At 40.8% G+C, this 27,917-nt stretch overlaps 1 protein-coding gene across 2 annotated transcripts; it reads left to right on the top strand.

Moving 5' to 3' along the window:
- The first annotated feature begins 132 nt into the window (after positions 1–132).
- Positions 133–20,598, top strand: LOC141148826 (forkhead box protein J1.2-like). 2 transcript variants are annotated; one of them, XM_073636602.1, is made up of 3 exons: positions 133–283; positions 9,750–10,235; positions 19,308–20,597. In XM_073636602.1, exons 2-3 carry the CDS (start codon positions 9,780–9,782, stop codon positions 19,959–19,961), a joined length of 1,110 nt encoding a protein of 369 aa, XP_073492703.1. In that variant the 5' UTR covers positions 133–283; positions 9,750–9,779; the 3' UTR covers positions 19,962–20,597. The 2 variants fall into 2 exon arrangements, with proteins under 2 accessions (XP_073492703.1, XP_073492704.1); XM_073636603.1 differs by having other exon boundaries at positions 139–268; positions 19,308–20,598.
- The last annotated feature ends 7,319 nt before the right edge of the window (positions 20,599–27,917 follow it).

The following is a 27,917-nucleotide window of genomic DNA, read 5'->3' as shown; positions in this document are numbered from 1 at the left end:
CAGGAAGCAGCGCACACAGCCCCTCTCCGCCTACAGCACAGGGGGAGGAGTTTACAGACAATCCCCTGGACGGTTCACAAATCCTCGCCAGCCCATTGGATGGCGTGGAGAAAGGGAACCAGGCAACCGGCAGCCAATGAGATTTCAAGGATATGTTTAAAGGTCTGAACTCCCCAGGGAGGTAAGGTGGCAGAGGCAGCAGGTCAATGTAGATGTGATTATCATATCACCGAGGAGTCCGAGCGTCACCCACCGCCTGTCATCCCAGGTACTTCCATCTCAGGTGAGGAGAGCTCAGCACTCACATTCACCATTCATAGTCACAGCAATTAACAACTGCGCAACTCATCACCAAGTGATGGGAGATCCTGGATTGGGAACAATCAGCTCTGCTAATGGAGGAGAACTACAAATCCCAGCATACTCGATTGTCCCTGACTGTAAAGAAAACATGGGACCCAGTATGGATCAGTATGAATGTTACCTTGTTGGGGCTACATTTGTATCATCTCTTTTTATTTTGTATTTCTATAGCTATAGAAATACAAAATTAAATTATTATTATTATCATCATTATTATTAATAGTATTATTATATAGATTCTCTGCATTGCATATAGATTGGTAACTCTCATCTCTACTAATGGAGTAGAACTACAGATCCCAGCATGCTGTATTGTAAACTATATGGCACAGTAAGATCTGTACAATCTTACCTTATAAGGACTACATTTGCATCAGTTCATTTAAGTTTTTTAGTTATTTCTATAGCTATAGAAGTACACAATTATATTATAGATTCTGTGCACGCCTCATAGATTGCTAACAATCATCCCTACGAGTAGAACTACAGATCCCAGCATGCTCTGTTATCCCTGACTGTATAGATCCTGACCATGGCTGATGGATTGGAAACATTCATTTCTACCAATGGAGTGGAACTACAAATCCCAGCATGCTGTCTTGCAAACAAGAATAGGAACACCATTTGAATCATTTCATTTTAATTCTGTATTCTATAGAAGTACAAAACTGTATTATAGATTCTCTGCATGGGGTATGGGTTGGCAACATTCATTCCTACTAATTAAGAACTACTGCTGCTGTAATGTCCACTCCCTGGCTGTAAAGAAAATGTGTAAATATGTACAGTATTGATCTATATCATCTTACCTTTTTTTTTCATTTAACTTTCATTTTATATTTCTGTAGAAATAATTCCCTGCATGACTTATGGATTGGTAAAACTCATTTCTACTAATGGAGTAGCACTACAAATACCAGCATGTTGTATTGTAAACAAGAACAGGGAGAACATCATTTTATTTTAATTTTGTATTTCTATAGCCATATAAATAATTCTCTGCATGATTTATGGATTGGTAACACTCATTTCTACTAAAGGAGTAGAACTACAGACACCAGCATGCAGTATTGTAAACACAAATAGGGACAACATTCTTCATTTAATTTTAAATTTCTATAGCTATGGAAGTAGAAAATGTTATTATAGATTCTGTGCATGGCGTATGGATTGGCAACATTCATTCCTACTAATGAAGAACTACAGATCCCAGCATGCTGTATTGTCCCTGACTGTAAAGGAAATGTGTAAATATGTACAGTACGAATCTATATAATCTTACCTTATAGAGCCTCCATTTTTCATTTATTCTTCATTTTGTATTTCTATAGCTATAGTCATACACAATTAAATGAGAAATTATATGGATTGGTTACATTTATCCCAACAAATGGAGTAGAACTACAGATCCCAGCATGCTGTATTGTAAAGTACAGCAGGGATCTGTATAATGTTACCTTATATGGGCTACGTTTTATCATTTTTATTTTATTTTGTATTTTTATAGCTGTAGAAATAAAAACAAAATTCAATGAAATGATAGATTCTCTGCATTGCTTATGGGTTGGTCACATTCATCCCTACAGATCTCAGCTTGCTGTATTGTAGACAAGAACGTACAGTATGGATCTGTATAATCTTACTTGATATGGGCTACATTTGTATCATTTCATTTTTATTTTTTTTTGTATTTCTAAAGCTGTAGATCTAAAACATTTTTTATTAAATGATAGAATCTCTGCATTTCTAATAGATTGATTACATTTATTAATGGAGTAGAACTACAGATCCCTGCATGCTCTATTGTTACTGCCTGCAAAAAAAAGAATATGTAAAGTATAGATCTGTATATTCTTACTTTATTGGGGTTCTGTTTTTATAGGGGATCATTATTTTTACTTCTTTGATGATAGTGGGAAGAAGTCACATTGTTGTCTTTATGCAGTGTAAGATTATTCCTTTTGTATGTTTTTCAGCCCTTTAATATCAGAAAATGTTAGTTGGATGTTCAGAAATGTTATTATGTAACAGATGCTTGCAGTCTTCTCATGCATTAGGTTGTTTTTCATTTTCAAGTAGTAGCTTCTTATAGTTTGCTCACATAGGTCACTGGTGCAAAATTGGTGATTGCATTATCGTGTACCTAAACCCAAGAACAAATATGTGTATATGATTTCAGCTTACTGGTCTTTAGATGTGATTGCTGCATTCATTTTCTTTTTATTTACACCTTTTTTAAAATGTATTTTTACTTGCTAATCCTGCCATTACATAACACACTTGCTGTCCCAGGGGGGCACGGTACTGAGCAGTGTTGTCCCCCTTAGGAAGAAGAGTGTGTTAGGACTACATAACATCTCCCTTTCTTCTCCATAACAAGGGAGGTGTTTTGTAGACCAGAGAAAGGGAACAATGTCAAAGGTGACCACACACTATAGTATATGGCTAGAGAATACAGACAGTTATCAGCTCATGAGATTCCTGGCTGGGTGAACAGATATTATTTTGCACTTGTTCAACAGATATAATAAACAGATATAAAATAATGAACAGATATAATAAATAGATATAATATAATGAACAGATATAATAAACAGATATAAAATAATGAACAGATATAATAAAGGAATATAATATAATGAACAGATATAATAAACAGATATAATATAATATAATGAACAGATATAATATAATGAACAGATATAAAATAATGAACAGATATAATAAACAGATATAAAATAATGAACAGATATAATGAACAGATATAATAAAGGAATATAATATAATGAACAGATATAATAAACAGATATAATATAATAAACAGATATAATATAATGAACAGATATAAAATAATGAACAGATATAATAAACAGATATAAAATAATGAACAGATATAATGAACAGATATAATAAAGGGATATAATATAATGAACAGATATAATAAACAGATATAATATAATGAACGGATATTAAAAAAAAACACTTTCAATGTAATATTTAACAGACCAAATGGGAGCAAGTAAAAGAAATGTATTTGTACACATTACTTATAATCATTGCAAGTCTAAACTAAAACCACATATAGATTCACGTAAAGGAAAAAATTATACAATAGCACCCTAACTACTATTTTTACATCTGTCTGATAGATATAAAGTTATGGTTTATGTATTTATTTTAATGGCTCTCTGTGTTTTCAGCATTTTGGCGCGGTCACATGACCTTCTTTGGCAGCAGTCACACCTTCATTTAAAGGGAGAGATCAGTAATCCCATATTGGTGGATTGTGAGTGTAATGGTGGTAGTCACATTCAGAGAGAGTCAGTAGAAAATTGCTCATAGCCACACACTTCCTTCTGTCTCCTTGTGCCAATTATAAGGCCTATAGAAGTCTGTAGGGAGAATCATGACAACTAGGGAGTTAGCGTAGCAGTATGTGAAGGCCAGGCGTGTGCAAAGGCTATCACTTAGCTGCTCAGTCTGTATGGATTGTGGGTACAGAAACCTAAACCACATCATTACACTCATCTTTATATATATATATATATATATATATATATATATATATATATATATATATATATATATATATATATATATATAGTGTATTTAACAATATAGTGCAGGCGTCCCCAAACATTCTAAACAAAGGGCCAGTTTATTGTCCTTCAGACTCTAGGAGGGCCAGACTATGGCCAGTGGGAGTGGAAATTTTCCTGGCATCAGTGGGAGTGAGCATCGCCACATATAGTATTAGGGGGAGGAATAGTGCCCCATCATTGGTATCATGGGGAGGAATAGTACCCCCATTTTTGGTGTCAGTGGGAGAAATGGTGCCCAGTTGCTGGTGTCAGGTGTCTCGTATCAGTGGGGGGAATTGTGCCCCAAGGGCTTTAAAAAGGCAAGCAGAGGGCCACATCCGGCCCTCGGGCTGCAGTTTGGAAACCACCTATTATAGTGTATACATTGTATAGTATAATATACAGTGCCTTGAAAAAGTATTCACACCCCTTGACATTTTTCACATTTTGTCATATTACAACCAAAACCGTAAATGTATTTTATTTGGATTTTATGTGATAGACCAACACAAAGTGGCACATAATTGTGAAGTGGAAGGAAAATGATAAATGGTTTTCAACATTTTTTACAAATAAATATGTGAAAAGTGTGGCATGCATTTGTATTCAGCCCCCTTGGCTGCTTACCTGATTAATACTCTTCTTGCCCGGGCCTGTCAGTTTAGGTGGACGGCCATGTCTTGGTAGGTTTAAAGTTGTGCCATACTCTTTCCATTTTCCGATGATGGAATAAACAGTGCTCTGTGAGATTTTCAAAGCTTGGGATATTTTTTTTTTAACCTAACCCTGCTTTAAAATTCTCACTTTTATCCCTGAACTGTCTGGTGTGTTCCTTTGCCTTCATGATGCTGTTTGTTCACTAAGGTTCTATAACAAACCTCTGAGGGCTTCACAGAACAGCTTTAACAGCAATTGGTTCCACTAGATTTTAGTTAGGGGTATCAGAGTAAAAGGGGACTGTATACAAATACACGCCACACTTTTCAGATATTTATTTGTAAAAAAATTGGAAAACCATTTATCATTTTCCTTCCTCTTCACAATTATGTGCCACTTTGTATTGGTCTATCACATAAAATCCCCAATAAAATACATTTACGTTTTTGGTTGTAACATGACAAAATGTGGAAAATTTCAAGGGGTGTGAATACTTTTTCAAGGCACTGTAGTGTAATTTCAGTAAGTGAATATTTTGAGTTATTATTGCAGTATCATTATTATTTGCAGTTTTAATTTTTGATGTGTCTTTCACATTTTTACTTGTTATTGCATTAATTATTGAGATTTGTAGATTAGCCACTAGAGGCAGAGTAGAGTAACCCCTAGGCTTGTATAGTTGGGAGAAGAAACAGCAAAGCACAACCTTTGTGTAGCATTGCAAAGCTGGAAGCCAGGCTTGCCTATGTAATGACACCATATGTATATCTTAGACATGTAGAAACAAGGCTTTTAAAGCATTTACTCATATTGAAAATAAATACATCAAACAAATCCATTTTATATCTATAGTCAAATAACATTGATAAGGCTAAAAACCAGTTCAGTGTAGAAATCAGTGATGATGTGCATAATATAGTAACCCCAGCACATACCTCCCAACTTTCTGAGATGGAATGAGGGACACATTTTAGCAAAAGTACGTAGGCATAGGATACACCCCCTGCCACACCCCCCTTAAAGGAGAATTCTAAAAAAATTATTGGTTAAACCCACAAGTGCTTTTTTACATCTACTATTCCTCTACTATTCCTTTATATTGACTTTTAGATCATACAAATGCAGCAGTTTCAAAATTGGATGAAAGGTTTAGCACAGTGAAACACTTTTTGATAGATAAGTAGTGCATTTTATATACAACTATATAGATCAGATGAAAATGAGGGACAAATGAGGAGGAAGAGGGACTTTGTTCCAAATCCGGGACAGTCCCTCCAAATCCGGGACAGTTCCTCCAAATCCGGGACAGTTCCTCCAAATCAGGGACAGTTGGGAGCTATGCCTGAGCAGGATTTTATTCTATGGTAGTCACCCGAGTAAAAGTTTATTTTCCCCTTGGTTATTATAGGTTGTTGCAGTTGCCCATTGCTTGTTAAACATAACTGTTAATGGTGAGCTGAATTCAACGCTAGATGAATGGCCTGTAAACGGAGTGCTTAGGCCTCGTGTGAAGTTTGATGTGTGTTAATGATTCTAGCAGTACATTAGGTAGGTACTTACACTGTTCTGTGCAGGTCTGCAGGAGAGCACACCAGTGTGAGAGGCCCACCTGACTGCCATTGTATCTCCTGCATCCTGATTAAATTGCCAGGTGATCTGATCCTGCCTCACATCCCAGGGGGATTGTCACCTCCTGCAAATCAGCTATTACAGGGAAAGCAGAATAACTGTAAGCAGGCCTGCTCCAGGTAGCACTGTGTGTGTGTCTATAGGAACAGGATCACACTGTTCTGCTTCTATAAAATATCCAGTAACCACTGACTGTAAATTATAGGGCAGGACCAGCCAGGGCTGCTTCTATATAATATTCAGTGATCACTGACTGTAGATTATCAGGACAGGATCAGACCATGCTGCTTATGGCCCTTACACACGATCCGAATATCGTACGAAAACTGTCGGAGGAGGAAGAATTGTATGATTTTCGGATCGTGTGTACACTACTTTCGACAGCCGATCACAACAGTTCCTTCGATATTATTCGATCGGACATGCACAAAAATTTTCCTCGTACGATTCCAGATTATACGCTTTTCGTTTGTCAGTATAGTTGTCGTCCGAATACAAATACATTACAACACATGACATCACTTCTGATTTTTATTTTCTGTCTTACGAGAATTTTTGTGACTTTATCTACCTATTCAATTTCTACTTGCGACTATTAAGCGAAAATGGACGTACGATCTGTCGTACGATATTCGGATCGTGCATACGGGCCATTATATATAATGTCAAGAGATCACTGACTGTAGATTATTGTGGAAGGATCAGCCATTGTGTAGCACTGCAAAGCAGGAAAGCAATCCTGCCTATGGAATAATCCGGAGATCACTGAATGTAGATTATGAGGATGGAATCAGACAGTGCTGCATATATATGCAGCACTGTCTGATATATATTATAGATATATCTATAATATAGATATATATATAGATATATTATATATAAATCTAGAGATCACTGACTGGATTATTGTAAGGAAATCATTCATTGTGTAGCACTACAAAGCAGGAAACTGATCCTGCCTATGGAATAATCCAGAGATCACTGACTGTATATTATGAGAATGGGGTCATACAGTGCTGGTTCTATATAATACCCAGAATATAGATACTGCTTGCTGTGAAAGGGGCTAGGAGAGGATGCCAACATCCCCTGTTAACCAGTTGGACAAAGAGAACCCTCTAATGGGACTTTGTAGGACATGAATTCCAAGGGGGTAAGATTTGATAGTATAAAATGTTCCAAATGTATTAAATAGAGATATTAAAAGGTTTTGGTGCGGAATTAAAACGTATAACAAATTGATATGGTTGCAGTAAATACAAAATGATGAAAGAACGAATAACCACAATTCTCTGTCAATGGTACAACCAAGGTCAGAGTGTGCACAACGTGTTTCAAGAGATTGCATAATTCCTCTTCTTCAGAGGGTAAGTGGTTAAATTTACACAATAATATCATATGGATATATAGTCATATCCTACATAGCCACATCATTTAAGAACAAGGAACATTGCCGCCATGGGACACCAGAAGTCCAAGAGAGAGGGGAGCAGTAGGCCCCAACTCAGGCTCCCCACAAAGGGCACAAAGGACCTCACCCCAAGGGGATACGTCACACCATGAGTCAGGACAAGGAAATCCACCTGGGCTTTCCAGATGTGGTGGGCTGGTTAGCTAAATTCCAGAGCACCGAAATATTGAGGCAGTAGTTTCAATTATATACTTGAAGCAATATCAACAGAAAGGCCTAGATATAAATCTCAGTAGATGGATCAACAGGGTTTCTAATGGATATGTCCACCTAATGTCTCAGGAAGTAGACACAGCCTTATCTGCAAATGAGTCTGCTTAGGTCTGGATGCTCTGGAGGGCAGCTTGCACCAAAGGATGGGGTCATACAGTGCTGGTTCTATATAATACCCAGAGTTTACTGACTGTAGATTATGAGGATGGGATCAGGTAGTGCTGATCCTATATGATACCCAGAGATCACTGGCTATAGTTTATCTGTAGGGGATTGGATTTTCCTGGATTCTGTACAATGTATGGAGTTGGTTTTATATTGGAAGTAAGGTGATTCTGCATGACAGGCCAGGAAAGGGTGGTTATCTGAACAGGTAACGGCATTCCCAAGTGGCTCAGCGACAAGCGCAGTTAGCAGGAACAACCGCTATTTGTTCTGAACAAACAGTCTCTAGGGCGAGGCCTGGGGGAGGTGGTGCGGCTGTGGTAGAGCCCACAGAGGGAAATTATCTGGTTATATTTACTGTCATTAGGGGAGAGGCAGCTAAATGGAGAGCAAGATAGCAAACAAGAGGGATCAGAGCGGTACAGATTGATCTGAGAAGATTTATATCCAAGCTTTATAAAAAGAATGAATTAAACACTCTATTTTCAAACAGTCATTTGCAGATTGAATATGCACTTCAGTAAAGGATCGACATACACTAGAAGATTTCAACCAATCAATTTAACCAGTTTTTATCTCATCAGTAGAGCTAAAGGCAAAACTTTTTTTAGTTTTGGACAGAGTGGAGAGGGATGAAGACATTTTTCAGTTTTTCATTGCTGTCTGTGCCCCTGTTAGAAAGAGTCACCCTTCCTATTGTCCTGTTTACCATTATCACTGAGAGTGAAAGAAAATCCCAAATTTTGTATTGTCACCATAAAATCTGCCGATAGTTCTGGTGACAACAAGGGATTCCCTTACTTTGGAGGGATTTCCTCTCATTTCCTGGTTTGGCTATGTGACAGGAAGTGGTGGTAAATCTCCCCAATAGGGCACACGAGTAAACAAAAAATAAAAAAAATAAAGTAAAAAAGGATTTAATTATATTTTCTATTGAATTCTAAATTCTTTAAATATGCAGAGTACTCTAAAGGATTGAACTACTGTATGGATGTGGTTTAAGAGTGGCTTATTTATTATGCATTTGTTGACAGGGTAACGTGACGTCTCTAGTATTCTATGGTCATTCCACATGGTGTCATACTTGGTGAAGCCATAGAAGCAAATATTTAATTTGCTCATTTCCCACCACCACCAATGCTTGTGTGTGTTCTAGCTGACAGCATAGTCCATTACTGCACACAATTATGGAGCCACCAGACTATAGGAACTTCAGGCTTAAAGAAGATACAATCACTAAAATCTCCTGTAATTTGTAATCTGTTTATGTAATATCAAAAACTATTTTCAATCTTCTACAATCTGCATTTCATTAAAATAATGCCTAGTAATCCTGCCATGAAGATCTTGGTCCAGGCTCTTCCTGTTAAAAGGGAAAAATACTGTGTCCTCCCGGTTGTTCTCCAGGTTTGTCAGCTTATCTTGTTTGGCCGTTGTCACCATCATGAAGTCCACACATAGCAATGACATACAGCTGTTGCTTGCATGAGTACATGTAGATAGGAAGTGCGAGAAAGAGGCTGGAGGACATCGGCAGCACTGAGGTGCAAAAAAAAACAAAAAAATGATTAAAAAAAAGTGAAAATAGTATTTTCTAACTGAAACAATTACGGCTCTTGTTTGTGATTACACTTCTTATTAGAGTTATAATGAAATGTCTCTGATTATAGGTTTCATCAACTTCCTTTTCCTAGAAGACAATGCCAGTCCTTTCTTCTCACCACCAGTCCTTAACGCTTATGGAGAAGGATAATTGTCGAGAAGATGACAGTTTAACCAACCTTCAATGGCTCCAAGACTTCTCCATCCGGAGTTCAGACTTGTCGTCCATTGCCACTTCACGTCCTCATCACACAAATCAGGGTCCATGTAGCCCCACAGCTGGGGATATAGCCTCCTGCCAGGCTCCTCGTAATGGGAAACAAAGAGCAACCCTGGGGAGCAACGCCTGGCCTTCTTTACCTACGTCTGCCCCCAATCCTATCCAGGACGTGGATTACAGAACCAATCCTCATGTAAAACCGCCATATTCCTATGCTAGCCTCATCTGTATGGCCATGGAGGCAAGCCAGCAGAGGAAACTGACCCTGTCTGCCATATACAACTGGATCACCCAGAACTTCTGCTACTACAGGCACGCTGACCCCAGCTGGCAGGTAAGAACATCTGTCTGTGTTCTGCTATGTATAGTACCAAGCCTAGTAGATACACAAAAGCAAGCAGTCACTTTCAGCGCTATGAGGTCCTCTGTGTTTAGATGCAAGATGAACAACAGCAATCCCAAATACTAGGCGGATGCAGCCCTTCCCAGATGGGGTAATCCAAAGTGATACTACAAAAACAAATATACAAGAATGCGCATACACCTGGTGCAGTACCGACAGCATTTATTTAGATAATTAAAAAGCTTAAAATGAATACTCACAAAGTAGCAACTGATATAAACGAATGAGCCACAAGATGCCGTGCAGTGCGCACCCAAGTATGTGCGTCCGCATTGTACGGCATCTTGTGGTTCATTGGCTTATATCAGTTGCTAATTTGTGAGTATTCATTTTTAGCTTTTCCATTATCTAAATAAATGCTGTCGGTAATGCACTAGGTGCGTGTGCCTTCTCGTCCATTTGTTTTTGTAGTATCAACCAAGCCTAGGGTAGATTGTTAAACAAGCAGAAATCCTTCCTTCTCAAGAATAGATGTTCTCGACCAATCACAGTTTACCTATTATTCTCCCATACTGCACTGGAAGAAACTGTTTTGGGCAAAAGGTGATCCAATAAATATGGTCTTATCACATGGTCTCTATGAGGGGCTCAAGGGAGATTTCGTAAGGAGCTCCTGCTCCCTTTTGAGCAAAATGCTTTGCGTGTTGTAATTTTGCCAAGATTGCAGCGTGATGTAGCAAAATTGCACAATTGGGGTGCCATTAAGAAGTAATGGCATCACAAACACGTCCCGTCGCAATTTGGAATCGCGGGCAGAATCGCAGAGATTCCAACCGCAATTTGAATCGTCTAGGTGTGAATGGAGCCTTGAAGCCCAACTCCGGCCTGCTCTTTTTATATTTTGGATAACATGGGGATGGGTTAGGACCTCTATCATGTTTTTATCGTCAACTGTGTTTCTGTTGGGGAGATTTTGTTGCCGATAGTAGGATGTGTGCTGAATGAGAGTGGCAGCTGTAGTTTATCTTACATGTTAAACAATGCAAGGAACAGGGTGCTAAGTGCAGAGCACAGTAACCCAAAGCAGCCAATCAGACTTTGCTTTACTGAAATCTAACCAATACAAGATGTATTTTGATTGGTTGCCACAGGTACTTAGATGAGAGGTACAAGAGCTTTTTTTTTTTTTAATGAGCTCTTTTATCCAAAATGTCACATCAACAACTATACCTTCCAACAGGACCAGTTCTGTAAGGTACAAAATGCTCTTGATTGTCTTTCAAAAAGTCAGTTTAACCGTCATATGGTTCTTTCAATGAATTCCTGAAAAGTGTTTGTTGAACTGTCAGTTGATTGAAAGAACAAATGTATCTTTGATGCAGGTTGTTCATTTAACACACTCCCCCACCCTACTGAGTACAGCACAGCCCGTCAAACATTTACCTCTGCCCCCATTCTGGTGATCTTTACTGTGCAGCCCTGCCCAACGCCATACAACCTTTTAAAACCACCAATGGTGGGTCCTTTTCTTCCTGCACATATGTGCCACAGCCTCTTTCATTCCTGTGTGTGGGGGGTGGAGGGGGGCATACTGGGCATACCCTGCATGACTACTAGACGCTGCAATGAGTACTGATCCCTATGGGGCCTTGGCATGTAGGACGTAAGGACCCAGTGGGGACACTTTCAGAAGAAAGGCTTTGCAACGCTGCAGAGTGAAGGGCTCCACAGTAGTTTTTTTTATTAACTAATCAAATTTTCATTTTTTTCTTGTCTTTAGAACACCATGATTGGATGCTATAGCAGTGTTCTCTTGGAATATTGCAGCAAACTTTAGTTGCCTATCGCATTCAATCACAGGAAACTTGGGCAACTGTTCCAATTTTCCTCCACTTTTGTAGAAATCCGTCTCTTTTTGTTGCAGGGCCATCTGTGTAGCAGCTATTTAGTATTTCTATATAGAAGAGCAGGTCAGTGTAGATGGAAATGCCCCCAGGCTGCAGTCCTTTCTTTCATGTGGGTTGCACCTGTGCCTTCTTATCTGAATTTGGGACATGGCAGGACCTGGTTTATCCCTGGTCAGGGAGATAAGGGGAATCTTTGTAAAAGAAGAGCAGTGACAAGCTCCAGTGGGAATCCTCTAGTGTCTGTGACACACTGCATTATTCATGGCTATGCTCGGTGTATGGCGAGGACTGTGCCAGGTGTCTGTCTATAGTCATTTGTGTGCTTCCTGCCTGCTCCCAGAAACAGCTGCATAATGGGCCACTTTGTCCTGGCCAGTAAGTGACACCTGAGCTATTAAGGAGGGGGCAGGGACCACAGAAGATAGGTCATCCCTTTATGTTCCACAATCATGATAGGCCTGATAACTAGATCAGGCTAGCCACAGATGAAGGATATCCTCACCCTCACCTGTCAGATAAGGAAGAACTGAGAAAGTAGAATGTTGTAATAAAACAAGTAGCGTAAAATAAAAAAAATTATAAACACATTATCACTATGACCTATTTTTTTTTTTTTTAATAGAAGATCCATTAGTAGACATTAAAGGACCTCTCATGCTCATAAAAGGAAACAATAACCCTGCTGATACATAGCAGGCACCCTCATGTGTCACATCTTACCTTTATGTTGGCAAAACATAAGACAGTTTTGTTGCTTTCACTCTTATTTCAACCAAAAACTTTTTCAATAAACACTAACAATAAAGGTAATTCTAATTGATTTCCATTGCCTTTCCAATGATTTACTCAGTGAAAACGATTGTATTTGAAAGCTTAGTGTATGGCCAGGATCAGATTGGCTGCCTCCTGAATGCACCATATCATGCCAGAAGACCTAAACTCCAGTTAGCCATAAAACTTCACTAGTGTGAGCCCCCCAGTATAGCAAGGGTTAGATACTAATTTGGTCTAGGGGAGGTTTTAAACAAAGGAATACTTACCTTATTTTTAGCATTTATGATAGCTAGTGCACCAGTCTGCTGCCAGTATGTGGACAGGCCCTCAACGTCCTAAGTACTGACGTTGGGGAGGCCATGATTGCATGACCAATGAAGAGAAGCAGGTTCATAGGACTGATCATATGGCAGGGAGCAAGTCTGTGGGAGCAAAGAATAAGGTAAGCATTTCTCAGCTTTTAATTCTCCTAGACTTAACAAGCATTTGACTTTTACCATCGGTTTGGGGTGGTGGTCCAAACTAGTGAAGAGTTTGGTCAGGAAATCAGCTTTAACTTCCAGGTGTGGAGCAAACTTGCACCCTTCTTCTTTCCCCATTCCACATTGCAGTGCCTGACCTCTATCATATAGGGTGAAGGAATCCCTATACCCTGTGCAGATCTTGGCTTTCAGAAAGTCGGTACTTCGGTACCATATTTGAGGTAATGGTGGTGCAAAATAGAAGGGCGGGCAATTGAATGGTAAGCTGTAGCACAAGGGTGCCAGGGGTAGGATTGAGATACATGGGATTTGTAGTAGCTCAGTCTATAGGAAACAAATGTCCCCCCATGGAGCAAGGCTGGCCATACACTGTACAAATTTTATCCAGTTTGTGATGACCTGGCCAAAATTTACTTAGTAGGTGGCTTTGATAAAGCACAATTCGCGTGCGAAACGTAAGCCGTTCCTCCCTTGCTTGTACATGTAGTTCTCCTCATGTTCATGGTTTTATGTGAATAAAGGCATTTGGATCCCAGTTTTGTGTGCAGCCATCCGGATTTTCCTTTCATTAGTAGGTGGCCCTGTTGGCAACCTCCTGGCTGAGATCCCTTGATTGAAAAATTGAAGGAATTGGGCGGAAATTGGAAATTCAGCCCGAAAGCAATCAAAATGCAATAGGCACAGCTGGAGATTCATCCATCCATGCTGTGTAGAGTGTGGCCACAAAAAAAGAATAGAGCAGTGATCTCCAAACTGCAGCCCAGAGGCCGAATGTGGCCCTTTGCTTGCCTTTATTCGGCCCTTGAGGCGTTATTTCAGCCACTGACACCAACAATGGGGCATAATTCCTTCCACTGACAGCAATAATGTGACACTCTTCCTCCCGTTGAAACGAATGATGGGGCACTTAATCCTCTCACTGACACCAACTATTTCTCCCTCTAATACCAAAGATGGGGCATTGTTTTCTCCCACTGGGCACAGTCCAGCCCCCCTAAAGCCTGAAGGACTGTAAAGTGGCCCTTTGTTTAAAAAATTTGGAGACCCCTTTTGTAGAGATTGAAAACACACGATTGGAAGATTGTTACATTGTGTGAATGTAATCACTACTACATGCTACTTGTGTAGTTTACTCCAGAGGCAGACATTTATTCCATCTGCCTTTCTCAACCTTTTTAACTAAAGGAACCCTTAAAAATAACTTTTCAGTCTCAAGGAACCCCCTGCTCTAAATTACCATATCTACAGCTCAGGGTAAATTAATGTGATGGTCACTGGAAAGAAAACTCCTTAAAGCGGAACCCAAATGGTGAGCAGAAGTTTGCCCCCCTTCTTTTCCCCCAGCCTTCTGGGACACATCACAGGTCCCAGAAGACTGCGGGACCATTCACGAAGTGCAACGCAGCTCGCGCATGCACAGTGGGAAACTGGCTGTGAAGTTACAAGTCAAGATGCCGGCGCCTGGAGCGAAAGCCGATTTTAGAATGGGCACAGGTGAAGACAACGCTGGATCCTTGGACAGGCAAGTGTCCATATTGTAAAGGTCAGCAGCTACAGTATTTGTAGCTGCTGACTTTTAATACTTTGGTGGGAGACTGGGGGTCATCGGGAAAAATCCCTTATTAAAAGTAGCTAAAAAGACCATTGTTGTCAATGGTTGCTTATCTGAGAGTCAGAAACGGCATATTGCTTGCCAAACCCTTAACAATCTCTGGAGGAACACTAGTGTTCCATGGAACCCTGGTTGAGAAGATCTGGCTTAGATCAATTACTGCTCCTAAAAAATTTTGGTAGCATGATTTACCTGGTAAATATCTCTTGTATAGCCCTAGCCTATGGTTTCTTTCTTTGAGCATGTGCCAGGTATGATTTGAGTGTGTGTCACATTAAAACATCTTGTCATTGTGTTCTCCCCTTCCTCCACCATAGTGTGCTCTTCGACAGCATAAGGCAAAATAGTAGTAGCTTTTAGTGCATCATGGGAATTTTCTCCACTTATCATGACACACTGGGGTGGTAAAATTGACAATAAACAGTCTTTTTCATTCTGACGCCTAGTCGTATCGTACTAGTAAGCTTCATAAGAGAGATTTCCCTGTATGCTGGAAAAATCTTCTGAGAGCAACAATTCTTCTAATTTTTTCCATAGAAAAGGGAACAACCACCACATTGTGGGGTTGATTTACTAAATGCATATAGACTATGCTCCAGAGCTTAGTAAATGAGGTAAGGCTTCACTTTACAAAGAATACCCAATCACGTGCAAGGAAAATAAAAAAAAAAACAGCATTTTTGCTTGAACATGATTGGATGATGGCAGTCAGCAGAGCTTCTGCTTGTTTGCTAAGCTCTGGAGCAACTACAAAGTGCACAGTCTATTTGCCTTTAGTAAATTAATCTCTATGTATCTGCCATATGTGAACCCTTCCATTTTTGCTTATTCTCAGAAACAGCCCCCCTCATTCGTGCATATCAGGGATGAATACGTCAGATATTTAGTAATGTTAAAGAGGAAGTAAACCCTGATGGGTTTTACTTCCGTGCACGTTTGGGAGATATTTCAAGTACCTACAAGTAAGCCTTATTATAGGCTTACCTGTAGGGAAAAGTGGTGTGTAAGGATTTACAAGCACTTTAAGCATTGTGTATAGATGGTAACAGTCAAATTTCTTCTGGGTTACTGATACAACTAATCACATTCCACCTTAACTGTAGTTTAGAGAAATGTACATGTGATTGGTTGGTATGGTCAACGCAGACACTTCTTTTGGTTCTAATACAATAGGTGTTATGTGTTAAGGGTCAACAAAACAGAAAAGGGGGTACACTTTACACCTGGAGGAAAAGAAATGTAATCTCCACATACAGAAAGGCTTCTTCACAGTAAGAGCTGTGAAAATGAGGAATAGACTCCCTCACAACATAGTTTTGGCCGGCTCAGTAGATGGTTTTGAAAAAGAGACGGATGCATTCTTAAATGCACAAAATATAACAATATTAACATTTATAGGTAATAGCAGCAGAGATAGCTGATACAAGGAATATCCAATTGCCTTCAGGGGATCAGGAGGGATTTTTTCCCCTGCTAAAGTATATTAGACCATATTTTATAAAGGTTTTTTTTCTTCCTCAAGGTCAACTCTGTGTATAGGATTCTGCATATTGAGGCTTTCTATGTATTTTTTTATTCTATTGGTTTAACTGGATGGAATTGTGTCTTTTTTATGTAACTGTATTACATATGAATCGTAACATTTGTTGAGTGATTATCAAAGTATCCTTGTGGGATCATTCCAGGATGGGAGTCACAGTAAATGAGCGGGCATCATAGCAAAATCATTTTAGGGCCTTTTATCTACACAATTATCACATCCACTACCAAACTATCTGCCATTCCAAAATAGTGACTCAAGTTAGTGCCATCCTATCTGCTGTCATAACAGTCTATGAGAAGTCCCAAACTAGATTTTCTGTCTGTCACATTCAGTCTGGGTTCACACATGTACGGTGCGGGACACTGCATTTGATTTGCACAGAAATCGCACCGTATTCCTGTGAAATCACATGCGATGTCTGTGCGATGCGATTTGAGCCATTCATTTTGTATGGCTCAAACTGCACCGCATCTGCACCAAAATGGTGCAGGACTCCTTTTTTTTTTGTTTTTGCTGCACCTGACACGGATCGCATGGGTGTTCACTCACTGCGTTTCGCGAGCTGTTTCGGGGGTGTCCTTAATTTAACATTGACACCCAAAGTAGATTGCATGAATTCCGTGCAAATTCAATGCGGTGCAGGAAACGCTGCATTTCACCCATCACATCAGTGTAGACTTAGGCTCTAAGTGACGGTTTATTAAAATCTGTCTCGTGATCAAATTAAAGTGTTTGTATACTCCGAATGGTCATTTTTACCTACAGGTAAGCCTATAATAAGGTTTACCTGTAGGTAAAATTAATATCTCCTAAACCTACACGGTTTAGGAGATATTTACCCTGCATGCAGCCACTGACGTCAGCGGCGCATGCGCATTGAAGGTCCGGCATATCGTGCCGCACCTTGCCGGAATGGAGGAGTGATGTCATCGAGGCTCCGGCCACTCACAGTGCCGGAGCCAGCGTCCCCGGAAGAAGCAGCGAGGCAACATGTCTGCCACCCCAGGCGCTGACCAGGTCTGGCTACGGGAGCTTCGTTCTAAGGTATTTCATAATGTGCTAGTATGCGATGCATACTAGCACATTATGCCAGTGTCTTGCAGGTTTTTTCTGTTTTTTTTCTTCAGCGGTTTACTACCGCTTTAAAAGCCGACACTTGGTTTTACCATGTAGCTGTTGAAATCACAAAAAAATCACAAAACAACAACATATTCAGAAGTAGCAACACACTAAAAATTCACAGGAACAAGCTGCCTGAATTTACAATGTATTTACAGTGCATTTTAATCTCAGTGTGAAAACTGATTTTTTTTTTTTGTGGTTTAGACCCATTCAGCTGTGACATGATGATGGGAAGCAATGGCCAGCTACGAGTTGTTCTTTTTTCTTTTCTTTTTTACTTTTTTCTTACACATGGGTCTGACTGCCTGAGCTAGAAAGAGTTTTTTTTTTTTTAAATGGCTTATCTATAATGGTCAGTTTAATGCAAAGAGTGTTCATCTGTGTTTCAGTTTGACTCCATGTATAATTTTTATACTGCGCATTCACAAATCGTAATGAGAATTTTATTTTTTTTTGACAGACAACACGGTGGAGAAAGGATTAGAACTCCTTTCAAGTTTCAGTTGCTGTCAGGGTTTTTTTATTTGGGGAAGAATTGCTTCTTTTCCTATCCCAGTGATGGTGGTCACTGAGACTTGGAAGTGGGGAAATGTAGTCACACCCCTTGAAATTTTCCACATTTTGTCATATTACAACCAAAAACGTAAATGTATTTTATTGGGATTTTATGTCAAAGACCAACACAAAGTGTAGGAGAAAACTATCACCGCTCCAGGAGCGTTTAGCAGACCAAAAGTGAATCGATCTTGGTTCGGAGGTTGTAGGAGCTGGCTAATGCTGATAGCATTGGACATGAATGAATTTCTGGACAGCCGCACTCATAGATAGCCTTGTTTATTTAGAAGGTGCACATCAAATACTGAAATCACAGCAGACAGGGAAGAGCTGACGTTTCGCACTAGCGTTAGTGCTTACTCACAGCTATGAGTAATAATAATAATAATATTAATAATCTGACACTTCTGTCAGATTATTTTATTGCTGCTTGCATCTCCACGTGGGATATCTTTCTCTTGTTGGAATAGTTACTGGGTCAAGAATTCAGAAAACAGGGGAAATCTTACAACCAGGATTCAAACTTAAAGTATAACTAAAGGCAAAACTTTTTTTTTTAGTTTTGGATAGGGTGAAGAGGGATTAGAACCCCTGTCAGATGTTATTGCTGTCTGTGCCCCCCGTCAGGGAGATTCCTCCTCTCTATTTGTTCTGTTTACCATTATCATTGAAGGCGATAGTAAAAGAAATTCCAAATTTTGGGTTCTCCTCAGAAAAGTAATAAAGGGGACATATTCCAATGGGGACACTAGATTTGGTGACCTGGGTGTCCCCAAGGGATTGCCTTAATTTGCAGAGATTTCATCTCACTTCCTGTTTGACTATGGGACAGGAAGCGAAGGCAAATATCCCAATGGGACACAGATGGCAGAAATAAACCTTACAGAGGTTATAATTATAAGCCTCCCTTACTCTAATTTTTTTTTTAAATCTTTGCTTAAAGTTCTACTTTCTTCAAAACCTGACAGAGGTTCTGAGCCTTCCTCGCTTTATCCTAAACCGATAAAAATGTTTTGGCTTATACCCTCATACTTATTACAATTCTTACTCTTCTGATTTGTGTTTTAGAACTCCATCCGTCACAACTTGTCCCTGAATAAATGCTTCATGAAGGTCCCTCGTGGAAAAGATGAACCTGGAAAGGGTGGATTTTGGCAGATGGACCCCCGTTATGCAGATATGTTTGTAAATGGAGTCCTGAAGAGGAGAAGAATGCCAGCTTCTCACCTTGACCCTCCGAGGTGCAACAAGGTGACACTCCACCATCCCTACCAAACATCTTCTCGAGCGAATAACCACCAAACCCAGCGTTCCTCCTGCGGATACAAGCAGCCTCGGAGGCAAGAAAAAGCCAATCCTGTTCTTCCAGCTCTGAGAGTCCCTGAAAGACATGGAGACAACCTCTTTCCTCCTGAAGATCCTCTGAATGGCAGCAACTTTGATGACCTTGATCTGCAGACCGCCTTAATATCCTTGTGGTGGGAGGGAGATATGGGCTCTTCTGGTCCCAATGCCTCAGTGGTGACCAACCCTGGACTGGAACTTGCCCAGCAAGACCCTGCCATAGTGGATAGCCAATGGTTTATGCTTCCTGATCACCACCCAACTTGGCAAGAGTTGAAGGAAGAACCTGTGGCAGAGCAGTGGTACAGTGAAAATGGCTATGCTGAAGATGTTTTGTATGAATGCCCACCTTGGGAACGGGCAGAGACATTGTTATGACCTTTTACAATGACTAAGGTTCTTCAGTTATTACCAGAAATGTAGCTGAACAGCCCTTTAAAATGACTAAAAAAAAAGTTGGAAGTTGACCTGAGGTATTGTTCAGAGACTTTGCCTTGCTTTTCTACAGTTAGTCAAGGTTTTTGTGGGATTTTGCATTGTAGATAGGTCCCAGTCTTAAGAATGACTTAAAGAGACTAGTAGTGATGGAAAAAGAGGGCAAGAAGGACTGATACCTCTATTTCGCCTATTCCTGGTGCAGTGTGCCTGATGCCATACTAGGGCCACCAAGCTTCTACAGATGTTGAGGCATCTCACCTAGAAGACTTATGATCTTTAACTCATGGACCAGCTTGACATGCTGAAGTTACAAGCAGCTATGGACAGTGGATAGTCACAGCCATTTAACACATCCGCTATGTTGCGGAAATATATTTTTTCTATAAAATAACAGACTATTGACAAAAAAATGTGGGTGATGAGAGTTTTTGGTAAATTGAAGTATCTATGCAGCTAATATTATATGAAGAATTTATGGATTTATTGTGATTTGAAAGATAGTTGGCTCGAAATGTGAAGCCTTTAAGGCCTAATTAGCCTGTTGAAAATAAAGAAAGAATATTTCATCTGTCTTGCCTTTTTATGTGCATTGGCGTGAGTGTGGGCAAGTTCATCTTACACTGGATCCTGACTGCTTGCTATGGGCAACACCCAAAAAAAAACATTTGGCAACGCCATTGCATATTGCTCAATTATAGTGGATGGGATTTTTGTTTTGAACCAGCAGCTATTGTTATATAATTGTAACCTTTCACACCTGTGCATGCTTCCTTTGTTGGAACTGTCATTTTGCAGCAGCTGAAAAATGTAGAGAAGCAGGAAATGGATTGGGATGCAGCTGACTCAAACAATAGTCAATAATGCCCATCACTAAAACTATTTAGGTGCTGCACAATGTGTAGTCACTGAGTACAAAGAGCATTAACTTATAGTAACCAATCATAGCTGATAACATTGTTTGAGATTTGCGTTCAATCCAAAGCCAGTTACAGCATACCTTCCAACTTTTTGAGATGGGAATGAGGGACACCTATCAGCAAAAGTATACAGGCATAGGACACACCCCTTGCCACGCCCTCTTAAAGGAGAATTGTACAAAAAAAACAAGATTGGTTAAACCCACAAGTGCTTTTTTTTTTTACCACTACTATTCCTTTATATTGGCTTTTGGAATTTACAAACGCAGCAATTTAGAAATCAGATGAAAGGTTAAGCACTGGAAGACACTTTTTGATAGATAAAAAGTGCATTTCATATACATCTATATAGATCAGAACAAAATGAGAGACAAATGAGGAGGAATGAGGGACAGAGGGATATTGCCCCAAATCAGGGACAGTCCCTCGAAATCAGGGACAGTTGGGAGCTATGGTGATACAGCACCGTACACATTAGTTATTTACAGTGCAATGGTGTATCCCATTACCTGCAGGGTAAAGAGGTGCGCTCAGTATCAAAGGCCATCCCACTTGGGGTTATCAAAAGTTGTTTATTGCAATTCATAGTTTGCATGTAATGAGTAGAGCCGACGCGTTTCAGAGGAAGTGCCTCCCCCTTCCTTAGGGTTGTGATAGTGGATATAGTAGGGACTGGCCTGGAACCGGAGATCTAAAGCAGCATAAGCCTGTTAGGTGCCGACAGAGAAATTACATGTCTGCAGATGTCCTCTGTGGCTGTCTTCCAGCTCTGTGAGAGTTAAAGTGGTTCTAAAGCCTAAATATGTTTTACCTCAATGTATTCTTTGCATTAAGGTAAAAAATGTCCCAGTACCTGTACTCGTTACTACCCCCCCCCTCTTACATTTACCTGAACACTCACTCGATCAAGCGCTGTGCCTATCTGTAGTGGCTCTCCCCACTCTCACAGGCTTTGCTCAGGCAGTGGGAGCCATTGGCTCCTGCTGCTGTCAGTGAAATCTTGTGACAAGGGAGTGGGGAGCAGGACTTTGGTGTGGGGCCAAGCTGCACTGTCTATGTCCATGGACATAGGGAGCATAGTTAAGCCCTTTCATGCCTAAGCCTTTTTCTGACATTTGTTACTTACAAGTTAAAATCCGTATTTTTTGCTACAAAATTACTTATAACCCCCAAACATTATATATATTTTTTTAGCAGAGACCCTAGAGAATAAAATGGCAATCATTGCAATATTTTATGTCACACTGTATTTGCGCAGCGGTCTTTCAAACGCAATTTTTTTGGAAAAAAGACACTTGGTGAGATCGTTGAAGCTGCTGATTTTGTATGTTTGCCCACTCACAAAGAAATTAACAGTCTATAATTTTAATGTTAGGTTTATTTTAACAGTGAGAAACAGAATAATAAAACAAACAAATCCAGAAAAACGCATTTCAAAAAAGTTACAAATTGATTTGCATTTTAATGAGGGAAACAAGTATTTGACCCCTTCGCAAAACATGACTTAGTACTTGTTGGCACAACTCTTGTTGGCAATCACAGAGGTCAGACGTTTCTTATAGTTGGCCCCCAGGTTTGCACAGATCTCAGGAGGGATTTTGTCCCACTCCTCTTTGCAGATCCTCTCCAAGTCATTAAGGTTTTGAGGCTGACGTTTGGTAACTCGAACCTTCAGCTCCCTCCACTTATTTTTCTTTGGGATTAAGATCTGGAGACTGGCTAGGCCACTCCAGGACCTTAATGTGCTTCTTCTTGAGCTACTTTTTATTTCCATTGGCCATGTGTTTTGGGTCATCGTCATGCTGGAATACCCATCCATGACCCATTTTCAATGCCCTGGCTGAGGGAAGGAGGTTCTCACCCAAGATTTGATGGTACATGGCCCCGTCCATCGTCTCTTTAATGCAGTGAAGTTGTCCTGTCCCCTTAGCAGAAAAATACCCCAAAGCATAATGTTTCCACCTTCATGTTTGATGGTGTTCTTGGGGTCATAGGCAGCATTCCTCCTCCTCCAAACACGGCAAGTTGAGTTGATGCCAAAGAGCTCGATTTTGGTCTCATCTGACAATAAAGCTTTCACCCAGTTCTCCTCTGAATCATTCAGATGTTCATTAGCAAACTTCAGATGGGCCTGTACACGTGCTTTCTTGAACAGAGGAACCTTGCGGACGCTGTAGGTTTTCAGTCCTTCATGGTGTAGTGTGTTACCAATTTCTTTCTTGGTGACTATGGTCCCCGCTGCCTTGAGATCATTAACAAGATTCTCCAGTGTAGTTCTGGGCTGATTCCTCACCGTTCTCACGATCATTGAAACTCAACGAGTTGAGACCTAGCATGGAGCCCCAAACCGAGGGAGATTGACAATTATTTTGTGTTTCCTCCATTTGCTAATAATCGCACCAACTGTTGTCACCCTCTCATCAAGCTGCTTGGCGATGGTCTTGTAGCCCATTCTAGCCTTGTATAGGTCTACAATCCTGCCCCTGACACCCTTGGACAGCTCTTTAGTCTTGGCCACGGTGGAGAGATTGGAATCTGGTTGCTTCTGGGACAGGTGTCTTTTATACAGGTAAGAAGCTGAGATTAGGAGCACTCCCTTTAAGAGAGTGCTCCTAATCTCAGCTTGTTACCTGTATAGAAGACACCTGGGAGCCAGAAATCTTGCTGATTGATAGGGAATCAAATACTTATTTCACTCATTAAAATGCAAATCAACTTAAAACTTTTTTGAAATGCATTTTTCTGGATATTTTTGTTGTTATCCTGTCTCTCGCTGTTAAAATAAACCTACCATTAAAATTATAGACTGATCATTTCTTTGTCAGTGGGCAAACGTACAAAATCAGCAGGGGATCGAATACTTTTTTTCCCTCACTGTATAGCTGCAAAGGGTGGGCCAACTCAATATTGAACCCTACGGACTAATGCCCTGTACACACGGTCGGATTTTCTGACGGAAAATGTGTGATAGGACCTTGTTGTCGGAAATTCTGACCGTGTGTAGGCTCCATCACACATTTTCCATCGGATTTTCCGACACACAAAGTTTGAGAGCAGGATATAAAATTTTCCGACAACAAAATCTGTTGTCGGAAATTCCAATTGTGTGTACACAAATCCGACGAACAAAGTGCCACGCATGCTCAGAATAAATAAAGAGATGAAAGCTATTGGCCACTGCCCCGTTTATAGTCCCGACGTACGTGTTTTACGTCACCGCGTTTAGAACGATCGGATTTTCTGACAACTTTGTGTGACGGTGTGTATGCAAGACAAGTTTGAGCCAACATCTGTCGGAAAAAATCCTAGGATTTTGTTGTCGGAATGTCCGAACAAAGTCCGACCGTGTGTACGGGGCATAAGACTGGGATGCCATTAAAGTTCATGTGCGTGTAAAGGCAGGCATCCCAATACATTTGACAATATAGTGTATATCTATATAGATAAATATAGATATACAGTATACACTAAACTTCAGCTTTAATGCTCAACTCCAGGGAAAACTTTTTTTTGGGATTAGTGGAACAAGATTAGAACCTCTGAGGGTTTTAAATACTGTAATCCCATAGAGAAGACCTATTTTCCCATCCTGTCTGACATCTGTCAGACAGGATGGAGGTGAAGAGGTAGAGAGGTAGAGTTTCACTGTGTGACTTTCAAGGAAGTTTAGGGGTCCCACGCCTTAAGCCCCGTACACACGATCAGAAAATCATACGAAAAATACCGCTTTCGAATCGATCGTGCGATAATCGGATCGTTAGTACAGAGCTTTCAAGAGCTGATCATGGCAGTTCATCCGATATTAGGACATGAACAAAATTTTTTTCCGTATGATGCCAGATCACACAATTTTTGTTTAATCAGTACAGCTGTGGTTTGAAAATTCAATACAAATGCCAATACACATGACATCACTTCTGAATTTTTATTCTGTCGTATGAGAATTTTCATGACATTAGTAAACTCATCAGATTCAATCTGCGATTATCACCCAAAAAAAAAACAAAAAACGGACGATCATTCGTCCAATAATCTTATCGGGCATTAGTCTAGAGAGTGCGATGCCAGCCGTGGGTCCCATTCAGCTTCTCCAGTTACAGAGGGTAAGTTAGGGTATTCTGATGATGACTTACGGGAAGCTAGCGCAGCGGCCCAGCCCTATTACCAGGTTCCCAGTGTAATCCTAGAATTCTATGTCATCTCTTCTCTCAGCAGATGACAGCTAATTATTTCCAGCAGAGGCTCAGTTACCCGTGGAATAATTACACCAGAGGGGAGGGATCTGTGTGTAGGAGATGGAGCGAACCATGGGGGTGGATAGGAGGCACCATATGACCCCTGTGACCTAGGCCTTAATTAAAGTATGTGGGAGATGAGGCTGGCAGACCCTGACCAGCCACCTCTAAGGGTCTATAGGTTATCTGCGGTCTCTATCAGTGTTTCAATCCATCAAGTATATTTGATGGGAATATATATATATATATATATATATATATATATATATATATATATATATATATATATATATCTAAACATTTGTGTGTGTAATATATATAGATATATCTATAGATATATATCTATAGTGTATATAGCTATAGATATAACAACTCACTGTTGCATGCCGTTTTCTCCGGGGCGCTCAAATTCTTCCTTTTTTAAGTTATTAAAAAGTAATAGGTTAATAGGTAAAAACACATAGAAGTATGATTTAGGCCTTGTTCACATGGGCGTACTACAGCGTACACAGATGTGAAGGAAGTGGTTACCTGCATGGGGATACACAGGTGTTGCATGCATCTCTGTGCAGGCAGATCCATTCATGTCAGTTGGCACAGAGAGGCTGCACAGACACAGCCACTGCTCCCAATCTGACATCCGTGCGGGTGCGCGGCCCCAGACATAGACAGGGTGCGTTTGGGGCCGTTCACCCACACCCGCACGGATGTCAGAATGGGAGCAGCGGCTGTGTCTGTGCAGCCACTCTGTGCCAACTGACATGAATGGGACTGACTGCATGGGGAAACAACAGAGGTCTTTGGAGCTGTGATATAAAAACAAAACTACAAAGATCTGTAGAGTTATGATATAAAAAAGAAAACACAAAAGGCTGTGAATATTATTATTATAATACAAGATTTACTGTATTTATCGGAGTATAACACGCACTTTTTTCCCCTTAAAATCAGGGGGAAATCGTGGGTACGTGTTATACGCCGATCTCCGCTGATTGTGAGCGGAGCACCGCCGATATACACATAGCCGAGTGTACTCGGCTAGGCTCGGTTCCTCTCAGCTCTGCTCACAGTCATGCCCAGTCCTGCCCTATGATGGACATAACACAGGTCCAATGGCGGGACTGGGCGTGACCATAGCTTCCAACTGTCCCTGATTTCGAGGGACTGTCCCTGATTTGGAGCAAAGTCCCTCTGTCCCTTTTTCCCCCTCATTATGGTCTGATCCATATAGTTGTATATAATATGCACTTTTTATCTTTCAAAAAGTATTTCCCAGTGCTAAACCTTTCATCTAAATTCTAAATTGCTGCATTTGTAAATTTTAAAAGCCAATATAAAGAAATAGTAGTGGTAAAAAAAAGCTCTTGTGGATTTATTATTTTTTGGGGGGGTTAATTCTCTTTTAAGGGGGTGTGGCAGGGGGCGTGTGCTATGCCTACACACATTTGCTAGTAGGTGTCCCTCATTCCGATTTCAAAATGTTGGGAGGTATGGGCGTGACTGAGCGGAGCCGAGAGGAGCGGAGCCTAGTCGAGTACACTCGGCTATGTGTATATCGGTGGCGCTCGGCTCCGCTCACAGTCACGCCCAGTCCCGCCATTGGACCTGTGTTATGTCCATCATAGGGCGGGACTGGGCCGAGAGGAGCTGAGAGGAGCCGAGATACACAGGACATCCGGCTCTGTGTATCTCGGCGGCGCCATATTTAAACTGCAAGGCTGCAATGACACTGGGGCAAGGCTGCAATGACACTGACAAGGCTGCAAATGACACTGACAAGGCAGCAATGACACTGACAAGGCTACAAATGACACTGACAAGGCTGCAAAGACACTGACAAGGCTGCAATGACACTGGGGCAAGGCTGCAAATGACACTGACAAGGCAGCAATGACACTGACAAGGCTGCAAATGACACTGACAAGGCTGCAAAATGACACTGACAAGGCTGCAAATGACACTGACAAGGCTGCAATGACACTGACAAAGCTGCAAATGGACACTGACAAGGCTGCATTGATGGGCATTTAAATGTAAGTTTTTTTCCTTAAACTTCCCTCCTAAAAGTTTTTTTCCTTAAAATTCCCTCCTAAACTTGGGGTGAGTGTTATACGCCGATAAATACGGTATATAGCGCCAACAGTTCACGCAGCTATTTACAAAATGAAGGCAGACATTACAATTACAATACAATTTGGTACAAGAGGAATCAGAGGGCCCTGTCCATTAGAGCTTACAATCTAAGACGGAGGGTCAATGACACAAAAGGTAATAACTGTGGGGGATGAGCTGATGGTGAAGATCTGGAGAAAATCCTGGAGGCGAGCATGGGAGGAGGTGACAAGGGAGCTAGAGAGTAGGAGGCAGCGCTGTATCCTGGCCTAGGCCAACAAGGCCCAGGCCTCCAGGCCTAGGGCAGCACTTTGCAGAGGGGCATCAGGGAAAGAGTCCCCGCCGGCTTGCGCTACACTGTTAGTTTAGCACCAGTCTTATGGGGCGGACTGGGCTGAGAGGCAAATTAGTCTAGTGCCCCAATAAAGCGGCCTCACTGCTTCCGGTGGGCGGCTGGCATTCCGCAACTGTGGGGGGGGGGGGGGGGGGGGGGGCGCTTCTAATTTTGACTGTCCTCTCATCCTGCACTACAAACCTTCCTCACTGTGCTATGTTTTCTGCTGCAACATTGGGATGGTTATATCTTAGTCCTCTCCATAAAATTATCAGAAATTTGTGCTGAAAGTACTAGG

The sequence above is a fragment of the Aquarana catesbeiana genome, linkage group LG06 (assembly GCF_042186555.1).
Source record: "Aquarana catesbeiana isolate 2022-GZ linkage group LG06, ASM4218655v1, whole genome shotgun sequence".
NCBI classification, from domain to species: Eukaryota; Metazoa; Chordata; class Amphibia; order Anura; family Ranidae; genus Aquarana; species Aquarana catesbeiana.
Note: the sequence above shows the minus strand (reverse complement) of the source record. Positions and strands in the feature narration are given on the sequence as shown.